Source organism: Moschus berezovskii, chromosome 8, assembly GCF_049115385.1.
Source record: "Moschus berezovskii isolate FMDL1 chromosome 8, NW_MosBer_1.0, whole genome shotgun sequence".
NCBI classification, from domain to species: Eukaryota; Metazoa; Chordata; class Mammalia; order Artiodactyla; family Moschidae; genus Moschus; species Moschus berezovskii.
The window spans coordinates 68,386,811-68,407,284 of NC_142467.1; the positions used below are offsets into that span (position 1 = coordinate 68,386,811).

General features: G+C 58.4%; 1 protein-coding gene across 5 annotated transcripts; it reads right to left on the minus strand.

Moving 5' to 3' along the window:
* Nucleotides 1–613: 613 nt before the first annotated feature.
* DAZAP1 (DAZ associated protein 1) lies at nucleotides 614–19,878 on the minus strand. Of its 5 annotated transcripts, none has more exons than XM_055429509.2 (12): nucleotides 19,545–19,867; nucleotides 13,229–13,269; nucleotides 12,593–12,759; nucleotides 12,249–12,314; nucleotides 10,785–10,892; nucleotides 9,957–10,005; nucleotides 6,945–7,027; nucleotides 4,646–4,799; nucleotides 3,815–3,844; nucleotides 3,568–3,708; nucleotides 2,787–2,963; nucleotides 614–1,526 (listed from the first exon to the last, which is right to left on the minus strand). In XM_055429509.2, exons 1-12 carry the CDS (start codon nucleotides 19,571–19,573, stop codon nucleotides 1,354–1,356), a joined length of 1,218 nt encoding a protein of 405 aa, XP_055285484.1. In that variant the 5' UTR covers nucleotides 19,574–19,867; the 3' UTR covers nucleotides 614–1,353. The 5 variants fall into 5 exon arrangements, with proteins under 5 accessions (XP_055285484.1, XP_055285483.1, XP_088694814.1 ...); XM_055429508.2 differs by having other exon boundaries at nucleotides 10,785–10,895; nucleotides 19,545–19,865; XM_088838688.1 differs by lacking the exon at nucleotides 19,545–19,867 and adding an exon at nucleotides 19,478–19,498 and having other exon boundaries at nucleotides 10,785–10,895.
* Nucleotides 19,879–20,474: the final 596 nt, after the last annotated feature.

Below are 20,474 nucleotides of genomic sequence, written 5' to 3' on the forward strand. Positions count from 1 at the left end.
AGGTGCCTTTCTCCCCAGCTCTCTGAGCTGGTCTGTTGGTTGGGGCAGGGCTTTCTGGCTGTTTGAGTTCATTGCATTATCTCTAGTCCAGCACACTGGAGCCATCCAGGACATTTTCAAATCACTTTTTTCCTAAAATCTTGTGATTTTTACAGTGAGTGACAGCCCCATCCTTTCACATGGCAAGGATAACTGCAGGTGGGAGCTCGTCCCACCCCACCTCCCTGCCCCCAGGTTCCTGGCCCACCACCACGACCTTCAGCTCCACAAACTGCACCCCATCAGCCCTGAACTGGGAGTCCCATCACCCCTGCCCACAGCCAACGCTTGGAAAGGTGAGCAGCCTGCCCGAAGCCACAGTACAGGTGTCACTTCCGCAGGGGTGGGTGCAAGGGGCCTGGCAAGCCCCACCCAGATCTGTCTAAACTCCTCTTCCTCGGCACCCAGCAAGTAGCCAACGGACCCCAGCGCCCAAGGCCCCTCACAGGGGGTCTGCAGCTCTGAGCAGGCCCCCAACCCCAGACTCTAGACCCCCATACCTGCTGAGGAGGGCCCGGCTCCCCGCATGGGAAGGGGCTACTCCCAGCAGAGGGAAAGACGGACACAACGTGGGTTTCTAGTCCAAACGCACTTTCTTTATTCAAACTGGTCAGCGCGGACGCCCTGAAGCCCCGAGCACGGGAGATGGGCCAGCCTGGCCCCCTGGTTCTGGATGGCGGGCGGACACAGGCGGGCGCGGCCCCACAACGCGCCTGCAGATACGGCCAGGCACGCCAGTCGACAAAAGCAGAGAAGAAAACAAAAAACAAAACACTCAGTAGATTTCTTCTTTATGCTCCCAGAGTTTCTGGACCAACAAGTCCCAACCCTCAAAGCCAGGAGCAAGGGACTAAAAACGCCCCTCACCTCCACCAGTGCCGACAGAAACCCTGTTTTAAATTAAAAAATAAGCGAGTATACATCGTAGAAAATTTCTCTTAAAAATCTCACAATTTGTAAATGTATATTTTTTTCTTTAACATAAAAGTTTACAATATACGGTAAAATAAAGGCTCAGGAAAATAATTTCAAAAAAAAAAAAGGAAGAAAAAGAAACCTGAAGTTTTGAATTAAAGCTGAAGAATTTTTTTTAAACCCTGTTGTTGAACCAGTGACTTTTTTTTTATTGTGCTGATGGGTTAGAGAAAGAAATATATTTAAAAACCTCAGTCCAGGTACCCACAGCCACCGCCAAAAGCCTCCCCCCCTCCCCCCATGGTCGAGTTGGTATTTCCACCAAGTTTGTGATTGTCACGAGTTCACAAGTTTGAATCCTGGTCTCAGCCGCCTGCCGTCCGCAAAGAGGGGACACGGCTAGCGTCGGTAGGGATGAAATCCTTGTACGTTGTGGTTCTGACCGCGTCCAAAGCCACTTCCACCAGCGGGGGGACCCCCCGAGCCAGGCACCGAGGGGCCCCCGTATGAAGGGGGCTGCTGGCTGGGGTCTGAGAAGCCCTGTCCGAAGCTGGCCAAGTCCTGTCCGTAACCTGCGGGGAAGAGCCCGGTGAGCTGGGGTGGGGCCTGGACCCAGTGGGCGAAGGGATCCCCCCCGGAGCCCCGCTGGGACCGGGCAGCCATCTTCACAGAAAGGAGAGCAGCTCCGAGACCCCTTCCCCCACTTACTGCCCTGTCTTGGGGCTGGGGGCGTGCGGCGCACCCTCGCGGCTGGCGAGGCCTTCAAGCTTGGAAACACAGACACCTGGCCAGAACTAGGGGACGACAGGTTCCTACAAAGTTTGTTCTCCAGTGGAACTCAGGGTGGACGTGGCAGATTCCACGATTTGAGGAAACATTACAGATCAGGCTGAGCTGCAGAGCTTGGACTCCAACAGTGCTGCCCCTCCTTTGAGCAGGGCCAACCCGCCCCACAAGGCCCCCTGGGTCAATGGTGCCGACGGTGGGGGCAGAGCTCCAGGGCCAGTGGGGTGGTGGCCAGTTGAGATCCTCACCCTGGCAAGGGCCCGTCCCCAAGGGCACCGCCAAGTCCACCCCCGCCCAGAACGGCAGAGGAGGTGCCGTCCGTGGCCCGGGCACAGGCAGTGGGGACCATGGAGGAGGAGGCACCACCTACCTAGGCCACATCACTGCTCAGCCTGACCAAAAGAGTGTAAACAAAGTGTGGGCCGAAGCCTGGCGGCTCTGGAGAAGAGGTGCCCAGGCCTGGCGAGAGATGAGACCAGGGTAACTGCCCTGGGCGGCCTTGGCAGAGGAGCGGGGGGTGGGGGGGCACATGCTTGCTCAGTTGCTCATACATCCCCTCTAGGGGTCAGCAATGCTGCACCCACCACCGCCTTGTCCTGCTCTGGGTGAGGCGAGAACCCACGTGACCACAGCCGGGCAAGGCCCCGAGGGCACAAGAGCCCGAGATGTGGGGGTGCTGGGGGGCACCTGTTCAGCACAAGAGAGCCCCATGCCACCCTGCCCCAACTCAAGCTGCTTTCACGGGCCGCAGACCCTGGTCTCCAGCACCTACTTGGTGAGCACCCCTTGGTGACGCTGGATGCCGACTGACGCCGCATGGCCCCCAAGCCCACCCAGAACATGGCAGATCCAGACACCCATGGCGCAGGCCCGCTGGGGCCCCCACACCCACAGGCCCCGGACACAGGTGCCAAGTCCTGAATGCTTCTCCACACCAGCACCCTGGCCAAGAACCCACCTCAGGCCTGCTCAAGTCTGGGCCCTGCAAGCAATCCCACAGTCCTGTGGCACCCACCCCCCAGGTGGATGGGGAGCAAGACACTCACCATACTGGCTGTACGGGAAGTCGGGCTGGGCGGTTGGTGGTTTACTCATGTCCGGGGCGGCCTGAGATGGAGGTGGCGGGAAGGCCAGAGGTGCTGCCCCAGGAGTGGCCGGTGGTGGAGGAACCCCCGGCGGGGCAAACTGATCTGGTGGGGGAGGTGGAGGTCCGTAGCCAAAACCTGTGGACAGACAGGAGACAGACACAGACGCGGTGCTCACACCCTTCAGCCGCAAGGACCACATGCATCCACCCCAACTGCCCAGCCTGCAGCCTAGCGAATGACCCTGCTGGGCAGATGACCAGCCAGTAGCCTGGCAGAGGTGGGGCTGCGTTCCAAGCCCAGGGTCCCAGGAGGATGGGAAATGTGGGCATCCATGACGAAAGACCTGCTCTTTCCTATTAGAAATGAAAGTAACCTAGGGCTGGGCCGGGAGTGGGAGCCTGACTTGGTTGTCAGGTGGCTCGCATGCCATGGCAGGGCTACAAAACTGCAGTGTCCTGGGTCCCTGGTCACAGATGGCCACTCATCACGCAGCCCAGGGTCGGAGAGGGACGGAAGGGGACGGACTCCTCCTGCCGGCTGAACGACATGCCCCAGCACCCCCACCTGCTGGCCCAATGGAGTCAGTGGGGGGCACTCCTCTTTTGGTGGAAACAGGCTGCTGGGGACAGAGAATACAGCCGAGTTGACAAGGTGAGTCCAGCCCTCACCTGAGGTGTGGGGAGCCGGCTCTCTGTGCTGACATGCCCCAGGCCCACCCCCAGGGGCCCGAGGCACTTACTGAACTGTGGGGGCGCGCCATAGCCCTGGGGGAAGCCCTGGGGAGGCGGGAAGCCTCCAGGAGGGGTAGACACAATGTAGGAGGTGAAGGGTGGGGGCGGTGGGGGGGCTCCTCTTCCTGCGGGGGGCGGTCCATAGCCACCTGGAACACAGCATACAGGTGAGGTGGAGAAGCCCCCTTTCCTGCCTGCCCTGCCCCACCCCACTCAGATCCTGGTCTTCTAGGTTTTCTTCCAACAGGGACTTACCGATCGCCTGTCCTGCCGGCACCCACATTCCTGCAGGGAGATAGGGAAGGGTGGGGTGTGCCACATCAGCACCAGGTATGGATTGGGAGACCCTGCCCCCCCAGGGGACCCAATTTCCTGACACATCTCAGGTGCAGGGGAAGACGTCAGAGCAGCTCCAGGGACACCCAATGGGGAGGCTGTCAGCCAGGAGAGCAGGGACCCGGGGTGTCCTCCGGCCAAGCGCTGGTTCTTTCCCTGCGATGGGTGTGAGAGCATCCGGTCTCACTAGCCGGCTTCCTATAGCTGTGGCTCATTTTGCACTAAAAAACACTTTGAAAGCCAGCTCTGAGGAGAGCAGGGTGAAGGCGGAGCCAGGCAGAAACAGCTCCACAGTTCAGGGTGCTGGGGCCCCTCCTTGGACACTGGCCCTTCCCTCGGTTTCTAAAGGGCATGAAGGCCCCCGGCCATCCAAGTGGCCTGTAAAAGGCCCACCCATGCTACACGGCAAGCTCAAAGCCAGGGGCGCTGGAAAAGACCCAGAGGGCCCACAAGGCAGGGCTCATGTTTCCTCCCTGCTCCTCTGAGGAGCATCCAAGTGAAGCTCTGAAGACAGCCTGACCTGCCCACATCCACTCCAGACTCAGTGCTCGCCCTGGGGGCAAAGCTGGCTGTTGGGCATGACCTATGACCTCCCCAGCACCCCTGCCGCCTGGGAGTGGCAGAGGGGACAGATCCACTCGGCCCCAGGCGAGGACACTCCCCAGTTCTGGCTCCCGTATCCCACATGGCCCACCCAGGTCCCAGAGCTGCAGGAAGCTCCTGGGGCTGGTGGGCAGGCAGCACCCTTACCTTGTGGGCCGTATCCCTGCTGCCATGTAGGAGGGGGCTGGCCTGCCCAGCCGTTGGCAGCGTTGGGCACGACCCGGCTGCCCCACTGGCTGGCACCTGGCTGTCCCGGCGCTTGGCTCTTGCTGTCCCGAGGTTCGGCCCGTTTAACTTCCACCTGGACAAATCAAGCTCTGATTTAGAGAGGCGCTGGGGGTCTCAAGCCCCCTTCCCTTCAGACACACCCTCAGGTAACTTACAACTACACTTAGCATCTTATTATGACTTAAAACTAAATACTTAACTATAAACCTTATTTAGACTAGTAACTTTTTTCTTAAAAATTTTTAATTTTTTTGTCTAAAATGTTTCTCAGGTACAACAGATCCAACTATAAAACATGTGAGGCCCCACCCACTGCAGAAAAGGCTGAGGACCAAGAGTCTGCAGAGTTCTGTGTATGACAAGGGGTCTTTGGGTCAAGTTAAGGGACAGTGTAGACCCAGGGACACAAGAGGCCAGGCCCCTCCCCTCAAGTGCAGCCCTCCTCCTGGCCACTCCGGCGGGTAGGCCCTCTCCAGAGCCCCCACCTGCCTGCGCTTCCAGCTCATACCTGAGAAACACAGTTGGTTTACTTAGGTTTTGTATTTAAAATGTCTAATGGAAGATAAAAGACTTACCTTCCCCAGGCTAATGCTTAAAGAATCTCAATTAACTCAAAATAATGTCAGAGGGGATGGATGTGATAAGAGAATCTTACATTACATCTAACAAAAAAGTAAACAAACATGCAATAAAATGGACATTTGAATCAGTAAGCAATCTTCATACTGTGTTAGGTCAGCAGCCCAGGAGCCTTCCCTTTCGGAGGTGCCAGGAGCCACTGCATGCGGAGGGTGGGCGGAGGACCAGGTGCCTGCCCCACCAGGCTGCATGCTCCCCTCACACAGCCTTTTCATTCTGGGCCGACTGACAGCAGACCCCCGACTCCAGGGCTGCATCAGCACTCAAGAATCCCCAGTTGCTCTTGTTTGTAGGATAAATTTTAATGAGAAAGAGACAATGAATTCACTGGAGTAGTCCTTGGGGTCTCGGAGCCTGGCAAACATTGTGTATTCAGAACCCCATCAACTTGGCCTAAACCCCTTTCTGTAAGAGGACAAGGAGGGCACAGAGGCACAAAGACCCCACCTTCCAATGCCCCAAGGACGCTCCACAGAGGGGAACAAAACCCCTGCTAGCTCCGGGTGGTGTGACAGCAGGACGTTTCAAAGAACTCAAATTAATGAGTCTTCACACACTTTCCTTAAGGGAACACAGTTCCTGCTTACAAAGCAAAGCAGCCCTTGTGATTTAAAAATGAAAAAAATCTCCTGCTCTTCCTGGCCTGTACTCAGGTTTTAATTACAAGGGGGCCCCTGCCCTTTGAGACAGGGCTGAGGCTGGACTCTGCCCCTGTGAGCAGACCCTGCCCTGAGGAGGCCCTCACTGCTCCCCAGCTGTAACCATCACAGGACCCTGAGCAGGGTACACAAGCACCTCGAACCTGTGTTCATGACGGCACGCACCCCGGAGACCTACATGCCAACCCTAAACTAGCCATTGATGAGCACCTAGAACAGCCTGTGTCTCCTGCACAGCAGGCTCAGGTGGAGCTAACCCAGCTGCCCATCTGTGATATGAGGGACAGAGGGGCCACCCTGGGGCATGTTCCCTCTGTGTCTCAGTTGATGGGGTGGCCGGGGCTCTGGCAGGGGGTCTGGGCTTGCCTCAGGGACGAGGAGCCTGGGGCCTGGAGGACGGGGCAAGGAGGGGTCAGGCCACTTTCTGAGTTTCCCTCCGAGGCAGCAACACAGTATGAAGATGAAACAACCAGAGGTCACTTGACTGTATGGAGTTAAGAACTACCAGGAGCATGTGGTCGGACCGAGTTCACAGTAAGTGACCCAATTTGGAAACCAATCCTTCAGGATGTTTACGTTGCCGTCAGTTTTACACGGAACCAGTTCTCAAAGGTTCGCAGCCTGACACGTTCCAGGCCGGCATGGGACAGTCAGGGAGGGGACACACATCTGAAGGAGAGGTCACTGAAACCAAGCCTGAGGCAACCCGTGACTTCACTGGACGTAGCCCGCCCACCCCCCTGGCCATCCCCAGGGGCTCTATAGCCAGGGGCTCCTGAACCAGGTCCGACCCACAGGAGGGGGTCCCAGGACCACTCAACCGGCCCTTCTCCTGCTAAGGGATCTCCTCTCCAGTGAAATCCCTAGGTTGCCTAAGACTTGGTTTGGTCTTAAGGTAAAATAAAACTACAACTACACACTTTTTTGCCCATGATGTCGTGAAAATGCATGTTGACAGCCTGGTCCACTGATTGTTCGTCCTCGAAAGTAATAAATCCAAAACCTAGCCAACGACGAAGAGTGAATCAAGGTAGCAGGGTGTTGTGACACAAAACAGGATGATGAACAGTATTAGGGACGGGCCGAGGGATCGACCAAGGGTTTCAGCGAAGCTGGTGTGTGAGGCTGCGGGGCAGGAGCTGATCTCAGCCCAGACGCTGTGGCCAGTTACAAATCAAAGACGACCTTGGGACTCCTGGGTGTGTCATAGCCGCCATCTGGACAGTGGGGTGGTGAGGGCCCAGCGGACAGGCAGCCCCACATGTGTCATGGGTGTACTTGTGCTTTTCTGAAACCCAGGGTCCTCCCCCTCGGCTGGCAATCGTTCGGCAGCTAGTGCTGACAGCAGCCGTACGCTGCTCTAGCGTTAACGGAGGCACATCTCTACCACAGTGAGAGCCTCGCCAAGCTTGCCCAACACTGTTGGGTAAGCCCGAGGAGTCCTGCCCAAGTACCATACGTATGCACACAGTGTCTATATCTGTACGTATCTACGGACTAAATACACAGAGATACAGGCCACAAGGGGTTCCAGCAGCTCAAACACTGCTGTCAGCAGCAAGAGCAAGAGGCACCATGTCGTCAAAAGGACAATTTTAACGGGAAAGACAATTTAGTGTTTCCCAAACACAAGAGAGTGCAGTATAAACGAAGTTTGCTGGTCTGGTGGGCGGGCCGCCTGGCTAGCCTGCGTGTCCAACCCTCGGGCTGCTGTTCGTCCCCGGGGGCCCATCTGCGCTGAGCACTAAGACCACTCATGGCAACAACTGCCAGAAAACCCCAAGGAACAAAGGAGAGGCCAGGGAAGGGCCGAGGAGCGTCAGAAGCAGGGCGCAGGGGAGGGCCGAGGGTGCAGGGGAGGGGCTGGGCACAGAGTTTCCAGGGATGTGGATACAGGGTGGGGCAGCCCTGGGATCCCGGTTTCTCAAGCTGAACAAAGAGGGATGTGGGGCCACGGTCGCAGGGACCATGGGGAAAGACTCCTGGCAGAACCGAGGTAGGAAGAGGACAAAGATGGGAAAAAAAAGCAGCTTAGCTCAGAAGTGTGGGCCCAGCCTCGTGGGGTGGGCCAGCTCTCTAGCACATACGTATGTCCAAACATGACACACGCACACAGCCTGAGCCCGCACACCACATGAGAAGAAACGAGAAACAGACCAGAGAAGACAGGCCAGGCAATGGGGATGTGGGGGGTGGAGGGGCAGTGTGAGGGAGCAGAGGCAGAGCCGGGTACACGGGGACTAAGCTCTGGGAGGGGCACGGGTGCTCAGAACTGTGGGACAGGGAGGGAGCGGGAAGCGGGGGCTGAATGGAAGGCTCAGGAAGAGAAATTGGGGACAAGCTATCTGGGGCACCTGCTGACCAACTGCTGCTCCTGGTGTGGTGCCCACCCTCCGCCCACCTAGCGCTGGGGGACCCACGGGGACTCGCCAAGGCCCATGGCTGAGGATGGCAGGACCCACACGGAACACGGATCCGCGGGTCAAGACTGGAGTGCCCTCCTGCCAACCCCTTCCGCCCAGACCCCGCCCAGGCAGCCCGGCGCACCCCAGGGCCCAGGCCAAGAACAGCAGGCAGCCTTGCAGGGGACCTAAGAGCAGCCTCAGGACCCCATGTCCCAAGATGCCCCAGGATCGGAGGCAAGTGGTGGAGCACAACATGGGTGATGAGCAGCATGTGAGAAAGTGAACGTTTTCTCCAAGTGCAGGAGGGTCTGAAGCCACAGGGCTCGCGGTCCTTAGAGTGCAAGAGGCGGTGAGTCGTGGGGAGGGAGCCCCGGGGCGGGCCTTCTAGGGATGCGTCTGTCTGTCAAGAGGCGACATCACCGCTGAGGAAGCGGAACAGAAACACACTGAAACTTCGTTTACACCCCACTGGAGCAAAGCCCGCTCCCTCCTCTGACTGCGGGACTGGCCTGTACCTGTGTGATATAATTTAGCACCTGGAGAAGAGAAATCTAAAGAGATATCGTTAATCACAAATAATTCACAGAGAGAAAAGGAGAAACAACTTACTTAACATTACTGTACTTTTCTATGAAAACACTTAAGTGCATCACTAATCAAGTACGTCTATGTAAAGTTAAGACTAAGACTTAACAGCTTAATCAACATGAGGTGAAAGTACGTTACTTAACCATGGAGGGAGAGGAGGGTGAGGTTCAAATGGCAAACTATTCTCCAGCATGGCGGGCGCATGCTGCGGGCGCGCGGCTGGTGCAGTGCCTCCAGGGGCTGGGCAGGGGCCGCGGGCTGGATGCACTTGGCTCACAAGGCCAGTTCAAAAGCGGTTCAGAAACCAAAACACAGAGGCGGGGACAGATAGCAGCAGCCAAAATAAAAAAAGGAAAAAAAACCAAAACACAAAGGGCTCGCAAATTGGGTGCCCAGTGTCCCAGCCTTGCAAACCAATGTGGCCGTGCAGGTATGGGCGGCTGGGGCAGCTTCGCGCCCTCCTGCCTGTCCCACAGACTTCAGAAAAAGAACAGGAAAACAAGAAAAAAGCATGGGACGCACCAAAGAAACTCCACGTTCAAGCCGAGCTGGAGGGAGTCCTAGCCTGACAACATAAAATGAAACCCCCGACTTCACTGAGTGAACTTCAAACAGGAGATGATCATAATTGAGAAGTTCACCATTTAACAAAACCACTCATCTTTCAGGACACGCTTAAAAACAGAAACCATGCTGAAATTCATGTCAAGTTGGAAAAACTTCCAAAGAATGAGCTTAAAAAACAAAACAAAAATGAAAGAACCCCAAGACTGTACCGCCTGACCTTTGGAAGCAGACAGGCCGGGGCTGCGTGGGAAGGACTACGCTAGTCTCGTGAGTCGCCCTGTGCTGAGGCCAGGCTCGCTACAACCACCACCTAAGTGTGAAATAGTTTGCCATCTGAGGGGGAAGGACAAGGACAAACTCGATCTCTTTTACCTCGAGGCCTCTGCTTTTCTGCATCGTAGATCATGACCACTTCTGTGACCTGAAACAGAGATAGGCGTCTGAGGGCCCAGGTCGGCAAGCAGCATGTCTGCCCACCGCCAGGAGGTCCCGAGGCAAAAGGCCCGCTTCCTGGGGTATGAGACCCTTGGGGCCGTGAGCAGGCTGAGGGGTGCTCATAGGTGGGGCAGGAGCAGTGGAGGGTCACCGGGGGCCCAGGGCTCCATGTGCCAGGACCTCCCAGTCAGGGTTAGTTACCCCTGGCCTGGCTGGGCCCGCATGCTCCCCACGCTCCCGCATCGTGCACTGTGGCACGAGTTCCTTGCCAGGCCCTAGGCACACATAGGCGACCCCCAGACAAACACACTGCAGCCAGAGAACATGTGCTGGGTGGAAGCTGGAGGTGACCTCGTGCCTCTGCTTAGGACAAGGGATAGCCTCCCTCCCCGACACCTGCAGGCCCCCAAGGCCCTGCCTGCCTCCTGTCTGCTTTATTAGAATTCAGTTCCTGTATAAGCCCCCGTGAAGTTCTGAAAGATTTTAGCCTCTTCTGGAAAACAAGCCCCTCATCCCTTTCTTGGAGGGGTGTGTGTGTACAGGCCCAGCCATGTCCAGCACTTCTCCAGATGCGGTCAAGTGCTCTCGACTGCGGGGTTACAACCAGCCGAGGGTCTCCCAGGAGGGGAGACGGCCCCGTCTGCAGCAAGCACTCCCCTGCGGGTGACTAGCCATGTTGGGTGTTCTGAGCCGTCTTGCCTCCCCAGGACACAGGGGTCTGCCATTCCCGCCCCGATCGCGGCTGTGGGCAGGACAAGGACTCACCACTCCAAATTTCTTGAAGTATTCCCTGAGCTCTGTCTCACCACAATTGTGAGGAATTCCTCCGACAAATATCTTATTTGATTTACTGTTATCACTCCTGGGTCCTTTCTGCTATTTCAACAAAGAGAAAATGGTTAGTCCACGTGGGGAATCCTCCAAAGACACCCTGCTATTCAGGGCACAGTCCCTGAAGGCAGACCAGACACCGTAAGGGACCAAGGAGTCCAGGAGAACCTCACTGGTCAACAGGGGCCAGGGGCCCAAGTGTCCCAAACAGAGTGTCTCTGGCTCAGAGAATGAGCAGCAGGGCCTGCACCAACCCCACTGGTGACCAAAGGGTGGTGGCAAGTTCCTAAGACTGAGAACAGTTGTCACCTTCTTCACCTTCAGGGCCAGATCCCGCCCTCTGCAGACAACCCCTGAAGCTGCCTCCCCCAGGCACCGCAGCCGGGAACTCAAGAGACTACATTATTGGGGGGCTGTGGGCAGGGGTGCTGGTGGCAGGGACACGAGCAGAGGTGGGCACGCACGCACACACACGCTCACGCATGCATGCACGCGCAAACACACACGCACACACACACACCGACCTCCACAGCCACAGGCTCTGCATGTGGGATTCGACCAACCACGGATCAAAAACACTTGGAGAAAAAGAAGTCCAAAGTTTCAAAAGCAAACCTTGAATCTGCCACATGCCAGCCAGCTATTTACACTGTATCAGGCAAACCCAGTCAACTAGAGTCGATTTAAGATGCTCAGAGGACGTGCGCCGTCATAGCCATTTTATAGAAGGGACTTGAGCGCCCACGGATGTTGGTCCCCTCAGGTGTCCTGGACGTAGTGCCCACAGAGCACAGAGGCGCGGCTATGCAGACTACTGAAGGGCGTGGGCAGTGTTTCTACCCAGGTGTTTGCTGCACCACTGTTTCTGTGTTTGATGTTTCCTAGCAGACTCAGAAACACACACACCTGGTCTGAGGCCCTGTTTACCATCAGAGCTGGGAATCCTGCCACAAATGAAGGTTCCCAGGTTCCAGCCCTCAACAGCACCAGTCCACAATGTCTGGTAGGGCTTTCCTTGAGAACGGAACACTTTGGTGACAGTTGGCCAGGTCCTGGGGGGCACAGGAGGCTTACAGGGTCCCCAAGGTGCATTTTAAAATAGACAGGCCTCAGCCCTGGAGGGGAGTGGCCAGCAGAGTGCTGAGTGGGGGCAGTAGGAGCAGTCGGTGTGGATGAACACGAGGTTCCTGACAACAAACAGCCAAGAGCCATTGTTTCTAACGTAGACTAATAATAAGATACTTCTTTGCTACAAGATGAAAAACTCCCAGCACTGAATCAATCCAAGTGCTCAGGCACCTCTGGCTGCTCAGTGCCACACGGGAAGGTCCGCTGTTGCTCAGTCTGACTGAGCAAGGGCCCCAGGGAAGCACGCAGGAGGGAGCCCCCGCCCCTTACCCAGCCTTCCTTCGGCCTCGTCCTCTCCGGCTGCATCCCCCGAGGCGTGCATGGCTTTGGGTCAATCTGTCGGAAGTTTCAAAGGACAGCTGTGAACAGGAGGCTTATCTCCCAACAAGAGGAGGTGTCAGTGGTAGGGTCAGGGGTACAGGCCCAGCAGGTTGCCTGGACCACATCCTGGCCCAGTGTCCGGTCTAAGCTCGGAGCTGTAACTTTTTTTTTTGGAGCTATAACTCTTGTAACCCAACCCCAGGGGAAGGCCATCCTTGGCACCCACACAGCGCTGGGGCGCAGGGGCACCAAGCAGGAAGGCTGCAGGTGCCTCCTCAGGGCTGGGCACTCACGTTTCGGCCATCGAGGGTGTGTGGTCTGCTGGCCAGCACTGTGCCCACGCAGTTTGGATCTTTGAATTTGACAAAGCCAAAGCCTCGAGACTGGTTGGTCGTCTTGTCTTTCATGATCACGCAGTCCACCACCTCTCCATACTGGGAAAAGTAGCTGCGCAGCGTCTCTGCTCAGAGGTCAGGACACACACAGCCAGGCGTCAGGCAGGTCATAGGCCTGGCAGCCTGACCGGGAGAGTGTGCACCCAGTAACCTTTATGCTGGCTGACCTGCTGACATGGGGGTGGCAGATAGGGAGAGGGGGAAGGACAGGTGCCAGGGAAGGGAATATGCACCCGTCTCCCCGGGAAGGAGAATGAGCTGCCAAAGGAGGGACACTTGTAAGCCTTGAGGCTGAACACAGCGACCACCACAAACGCCTAACTCTGCAGGCTCCGTCTCCAGCTTCTGCCTTCAAAACCGGTCTCCACCCTCCCTGACCAGAAGCATCAGCACAAGATCAAGTTCCAAAGCGCTGCCCCAGTCTACTCCCAATCAAGTACCCCCCCTCCAACCCAGACAGTAAGTCAAGAATTGAAACGCTAATTCTCACAACTTGAAGACAAGGTCATAAGCCCATAGCCCATGTGCACTTACCTTGGGTGGTGCTCCAGTCAAGACCGCCCACGAAGAGCTTCCTGCAATTCAACAAGAAAACATTCAGGGTCAGGAGGGTTCTGCCCAGGATGTTCCTAGCGGCCCAGTGGTTAGGACTCCGCACTCTCACTGCCAAGGCCTGGGTTCAACCCTTGGTCAGGGCACCAAGACCCCACAAGCTGCATGGCACAGCCAACGACCACAGAGGGATCTGCCTGCGGTGCTGCCCATCGAGCTCACCCTAGGGTGGTCACCTGGGGGCACGGCCATGGTACAGCATGAAAAATGCCACCGGGATCTGCCGAAATGGTGCGAGTATGAGTCACAACATCCAGAGTCGTACATAAATGTTGACCTCAACCACAGTAAGAGAGACTGCCACCCCCAACCCTGCCAGTGCAGGAGTGGGATCACGCAGCCCCTTCCCAACTGCTCTGCAAACACCGAAGACTTCAAGGCCACATCTGAGACCCCACATGGCAAACTCAAGGGGCAGCAGCAGTGGGGCTTTAGGACAAAGCAGGGGTACCCAGCACTTGGGTATGAGTAAGCACCACCAATTGCTGGGGAGGCCCCTGGAGCTTGGACTCAGCCGAGTGGCTTAGGCTATACTTTCAAGCCAGAGCCCTACTACGTGAGAGGAAAAGTACTGGTCCTCCCTGGAGCCACCATTCCCAGTGCCTCCATGCCTGGTGTCTACACACCTCAGGTCGGGCCCAGAACAAAAAGAGCCCACCAGTGCCTGCCATGCTTGGGCTGGCTGAAAGGAGAGATGCTCCGTGCTGTGGGCTCCAACTGGGGCAGGTGTGACCAGCAGGCAAGGCAGGGCACTCTGCATCCCGCCTGCTGCCCCAGAAAAATGAGTGAAACTGGCACTCTCAGAGTGGCACTTGGGTGCTGTCTGGTCCACAGCCAATCCCCTCTTGCACAGCCTGGAGACAAAACAGCCCCCTGAGGCTGGCTGCACTGAGCCCCAGAACCGGCAGCCAGGGCACGGGGACAGACCCACCAGGGCAGGGACCTCAGCTATACTCAGAGGTCCCTCCCACTGCGGCTCTCTCCCTGGGGGAGAGAGGCTCAGGGTAGAAGAAACAATTTTCCCACCCCACTCGGGTGGTAGCCCCTCACCCCCATACACATTCAGGGCGTGTTCCTGGATGGAAGCCAGGGGGCTCACACCCAGCCTCCTGACCATTCTGTCCAGCCCCTACACACCCCTGGGAGGTCAGGCAGGTGCCTCCTGCTCCCTAAGACCCTGGGGAGCGTAATCCCATCCGTGCCCCCCCTCCCCCAGCGCCTGACACCAAGGCAGGCAAATGACAGAAGGACTTGAGCTGGCCCAGGCCAGTGTAGACTGCCTCTTTGCTCAGGTCTTTGGCATAGGCACAAATAGGTTTGCTGTGGAAAAGCAGCTTGGAGAGGAAAAAAATCTTGAGCATTCTAAGAGCACCCAGGACAAACCCCAACTGAGAGGAATACCTGCCTGCTTAGCCTGCATCTGACCAAGATGGGAAGGCCTCAGTGGTGTCCCTTCGAGCCACCCAACCCCCCACTGCTGCAGAGGGTGGAACTGGTCTGACCAGTCCAGGCTCCAGCCCATGTTTAAATTTCAAAATCAGACATTAGTGGAAAAAGACGAGAAAGGCCGTCCTCTGTGCAGCTGACAACACTGGAACTTGCACTCGAGTTGGCCAGGGAGCCAACGTGGACATGGGGCTTTCTGATGCTATCACCTCGCTGTGTTTGGAAAACAGGACACAGTGGAGCATCTGCAAAGGCACGCTGGCCCACGTGAGGAGGGCAGGGGACTGCACTCCTGTTCCTGTCACTGCTCTATGGGCCCCAAGTTACAGAAACTAGGAGGTGAAACCTGAGGAAGCGCCAGGGCCTGGCTGGCACAAGGCACAATGTTGGGGACGAACTGCAGAGCCCCAGGCCCAGCACTGTGTTGGGACTTCATCTATTTGCTCTCCTCTTGCTCCCCGTCTGCAGACAGGAAGTCCTGGGAGATCTCACTGACCCGTGGTGGCAGGGGCGGTCTCAGGGGCCCTGGGCAGGATGAGCCGGATGCACCCGCATGGGAACCAGCCTGTGCCCACCCTCCAGCCCAGACTTGCTTGGCACCAGGTGACCTGAGGCCATGTTGGGTGTTTACACCCAACTCAGCAGGTGAGAGGATCAGCTAACCCTGTGTGGCTCCCTCTCCAACTCTGTCCTACTCTGAACAGTGTCATTCATCCCTCAGCTGCAGCTGAAGTTGGGGGCCCCCACAGATCCTGCACCCCACTCCTCCACCCCTGGGACCGGAGACAGGTGGTCTGTGATAAGCGCAGGCTCCTGGGCCTGTACCCCAACATTAGAGGGGTGACCGGGTGGCAGGCAGGCTCTGGGCAGCTTCCACCTGCTGACCTGAAACCTGGTCCTGGATGGCTCCTGAGAGCAACCATGTGCCACTTATGCCAGAAAGTCAGCCTTCGGGGGCTTCCTCGACCTGGTTGCCTACAGCAGGCGCCACCCGGTGGACGGCAGGCACCACCAGACAACGAGGACAGGGGGCTGCGGCCGGGTCCATCACATGAACTGGCAGGCCCTCTCTTCCTCTGCAGCCTGTGCTCACGGCTTCCTGCAGCTGGGGAGCCATTCCACTTTCGCCCTCTGTGACAGACTGGAGGCCCGAAAACAAGAGGTGAGGCGGAGGTCTCTCCCCACAGTCTGGGCTTTCCTTCACCTGCAGGTGAAATCACCTCTCATGGACTACGGGGGCTGCACACACAAGACCCTAGCCTGGCCTTCACTGAGTGCCCCGAGACAGGACCAGTATATTCTCGCCTGCCAGAGCACTGCCCTCGCTGACAGTGACCTCTCACCAAAACCTGGCCATAGCACCACCCCCAAGAGGAAGCACTGCAGGAGTATCAGGGGTGCAAGGTGCAGCAGGCCAGCTCACCAGGAGTGTGGGCTCCCCACTCTAGCTCAGCCATGCCAGGAGTGACCTTGGCCAGGTCCCCTGACCCTACTAAGCCTCAGTCTGCTCCATCAAGGAGGCTCTGCCACAATGTCTGGAACCAGACAAGGGTCAAGTGGAACAGTCCCCAACCCTCATGGCCAACCGTGCAGGTGTCCAAGCAGCCCTGGACCCGTGTCCTAGCCCCCGGGAGCAAGTGGCCTGGACACACTGGGAACCAGGCCTCAAAAAGCACTCTCTAACAGGAGACCTCAACAGGACAGTCCTGCCCCCTGGGGGCATCAGGCCAGGGATGTTGTTCCACCCCGCAGTGCGCAGGACAGGTCCAGAACGCGAGACACCTCCTTCCTACCACAGGACGACCTCCCCCCATGGGTGCTCACTCCCTTAGGCCTTGGCAAGCCAGCCTGGCATGCTCCAGGTCCACACCCTGTGACCCAGCCAGAGCTCCACAACAACCACTCCACAGACAGCTGGCCCATGGAACCGTCGGCTCACCTTCAGACCCCTCGGAGCTAAGTCACCTGAGCCCCACATGGCCTCCACCCCCACCCACCTCCAGTCTTTGACTACCCACCCCCCAACCTGCCCAGGACTCTCTCCCAGAGACTCACATTCAGTGCTGCTCCCCCAACAGGTCCCCCTAGAACTCTCTCTTCGGACATATCGGGGTCCTTCCTCACCAGCCCATGGGCCACCAGCAGAACTGCGTCTGCCAGATGAAAGCCCCACTCACTCCTCTTTGCCTCCACAACCTGTCAGCTCTGGGAACCTCAGTCAGAAGACCCTCCTTCAAGCTGACTCTCCAAGGCCATGGCAGAGACCAGGCTACTACACCAACGGCTCCCTGTGAGGCCACATGTAACTGTGGCCGCTCCCCCTGGCCCTCTGCCCTGAGACCTGCCCTGGTTCCACTCTGGCCACCGGGCCATTGTGACACCAAGGATGCTGAAAGCCCAGCCCATCACATCCAGATGCAGGGAAGGTCTGCCTTCAGAGACTCCAGTGCAGAAGCGCAGTTCCCTAGTGGGGTGGCATTCACGCATCACACACTTCCTGAGGATGTGGGTCCCCAACCAGGAGGGGAGCCGCCCCATGGCCTGTCAACCTCCCCACAAGAGCCACTCGGAGGGGCTGACTGGACACCACAGTGAAGAAGGTCAGACAGGATGGTGGGTGCCACCAGTGACCAGTCAGACCGTCATACCCCCGCAACACAGGCAATTGCTTCCTCTGAGCACCATGTGGCAACCACCCTGAGTAGACAACTGCGGTCCCCCCCACACACAATAGGGCCCATGGTCAGGGAGCCAGCAGGGTCATAAGTACTGCACTGGAACAGCCACCAGAACAAGGAAGTTAACGTGGACCTGCACTCCCCATAGCCGCCAGAAACAAGGCTCCCGCAGGAAACAGAAACTGAGCAATGCTGAGGGGCAAAGTGATGACCAGGTCCTGGGACACCTGAGATCTACAGCTTTAGAAGTCAGGAGGCCTGGCTGGATTCACTGGGGTGCGGGGGCAGGGAACACAGCCAGGAAGGTCCCTGATCCCATCCTGGTTCTGCTACCAACTCTGCGGGCTCTCCAGGTTGCCCGTGGGTCTGGGGTAGGTCTACGGTACAGAGGATAGGACCTTCCAGAACCAGTGGGGATCCTGGCTCCACCCTTGCCCAGGGGCTGGTACAAGCTGTAGAGGGGAACTGCCAGGGAGCCCAGCCTGACTATCTCCTCAAGCACAAGAGGCAGGCCTCCTAGATCTGGAGGCTCCCTCCCCTCCAGACCTAAGGAAGTCAGGAAAAGATCCTTTTGGCTGAGGGAGACTGCTGGCCCCCCTCAAGTCCGGCCCTTTGGGCTACAACTTTCATTCTGCCCACAGGCTAGTTTCCCATTGGAAGTGCTGCAACTTTTCATTTACCCTACACACAACTCAGACTGCCAGGGCCTGCACCTTTCTCCCAAACAGACCAGGCTAGAAGCTAAGTGCCTTCCTTCTGGTGCTCTAAGAGCCGCGGGGACTCTGGATCCGGGACCCCACAAACGCATTTTCTGTCTTCTAGTGTAACCTGCTGCCAGAGCCTGGCCAGCCACCCAGCGGCAAACAATGACTTACTCACCAAGTCAAACGTTTTGTAAACACCGCATCTGTTCAAAGCGAAGGGCACTCAGAAATGTACACAAGGCCATGGAAACCCAGCCCAGGCTGTTCTTCCATCTTCGCAAAATGGATTTAACTATAAAATTATGCTGATGCTATAGAACCCAGTCTCTGCAAAGAAAACTAGACCAAACCCCTAGATTAGGGCAGAAATGGATTTTCTGGTTCCTCTGGGAGCGCTTCCCTGCTCTCCGGCTCGTTTAACATTAAGCAAGGCTATAATTAAAAGGGAAAACTTAGCTGTAACAAACCTCCTCTCGCTAATAGCTGCAACAAGAAGACAGACCTCAGAAACACCACTGTCAGTCCTCCGCCCAACTTTCCAGGTCTCTATCTCAAACACACCCATGGGGCTTAGATGGGGGCTGAGCAGGAAGAGGCTAGAGCAACATAAAAACAACAGTTGCAGACACCCCATCAGGTGGCGCGGAGGCGCCGAGATGGTGGACGCTTCAGGGTGCGCGGCAAGCAGACCAGGGACCGGCCCCCATGACCTTGGCCCTCGAGCCCTCGGTTTGCAAACCTTCACTTGGTAGTGGAGTGGATGGTGGAGGGGCCGCCGCTGTGAGTCCTGGGTGGGAAAAGCTGGGCGGCGGCAGCACTGGAACCCCCGCGACCGGGCCGCCACGTGCGCTGAGCCTCCAAGTTCGCGCACGGGCAGGGGGCGCCTGGACCCCCCAGGTTCCTGTTCGAGGTCCCCGAGGAAAAACACGGGCGCGGGGACGCTTCTGCCCCCCGCCAGTGGGAAATACTGGCGTGGGGGTAGACAGGATGCCCCGGACCCCCTAGGTTTCCGACCGAGGGGCCCCGACGGTAAACTCTGGCTAGGCGGCGGGGTCTCCCTCAAGCATGAAACAGTGGGGACCCCCAGGTCAGGTTCAGGGTTCCTTGTCAGGAAGCGGCAGGGCGCCTGGACCTCTAAGACTCCTCGGATTCTCCGGCTGAACCTCGGGGTCTCAGACCACGAGGCGGCGGGTAGACCAAACCCACAGGACTCCCTGGACCCCCGGTTCCCGCTCGGGGTCCCAGGCCACGAGGCAGCGGGGCGCCCGGAACCCCAGGGGCCCCCGGCCCGTCGCGCCCCCCGGACCCCGGGCCGCCGGCTCGGCGCGGCCCCGCGGCGTGACCTTGACGGGCCCGGCCGGTCTGGGCGGGGGCCGGCCGACGCGGCGGCGCGGGCCGGCGCGTCCTCACCCGATCTCGTCGGCGCCCGAGTTGTTCATGGCGGCGGCGGCGGCGCTCGGAGTCCGGGCCCCCTGGCTCGCTCCCGCCTCCGGAAGGTCACTGGCCCCGGCGCCCTCCCCACAGCCGCGGCCCGGATCTGCGCAACGGCGGCGGCCGCGCTGCCTCCTCCCCTCAGCGCCAACGGTCACCGCGCGCCCCCGCGCCCGCGCCGCCGCCCTGCGCACGCCCGAGCGCGCTCCCGCACGGGGCCTCCGGGGGCGGGGCCAGGGGTGCGCCCGTGTGCGTGCGTGCGTGCGTGCGGCGGGACCCGCGCCGCCGCCGTTCGGCCGCCGCGCTTCGGCCTTCTTCCTCAGCGGCTACGAGCGTCGCCGCGGGGCACGCTGGGAAGTGGAGTCCCGCGACCCGCCTCCGACCCCGCCCCGCGGAGTGGGCGCGCGGGCCAAGCCGCGTGCGAGCGCGTGCTGAGAGCGTGTGTGCATGCGCGGCGGCGAGGGTCGCGTGCGCGACCGGGCGCTCCGGGCTAGGCACTGCGGGGCGCAGGCGCGGCTGCGGCTTCCTTGTTCGGTCTCGAGTTGGGGCCGGCGGACGCGGGTGGAGTTAGCTCTGGGTGGAGGCCACGCTCTCACGCCGCCGGACCTCAGGAGGCGGGGGGCCCTACGTTCAGCTCCGGCGCCTCAGCTGCTCCAGCTGCCCCAGAAGAAGATACCGACGGTCAGAGAGGCTGAATCACCGGCCCAAGGTCACTCTCTCAGGGGAAAAACTGGAATCAAACCCAACAGTTGGCTGTAGATCCAATGATTATGAAAACACATTGAGCCCCTGCCATGTGCCAAAGATGGTCCTGCCCCCGTTTGTCGACAGAGGTGCGTTTCATCTAGGGTGATTCAGCCTCCTCTGGGGACACTGAGCCATGTCTGGAGATAGTTTTGGTTATCACCA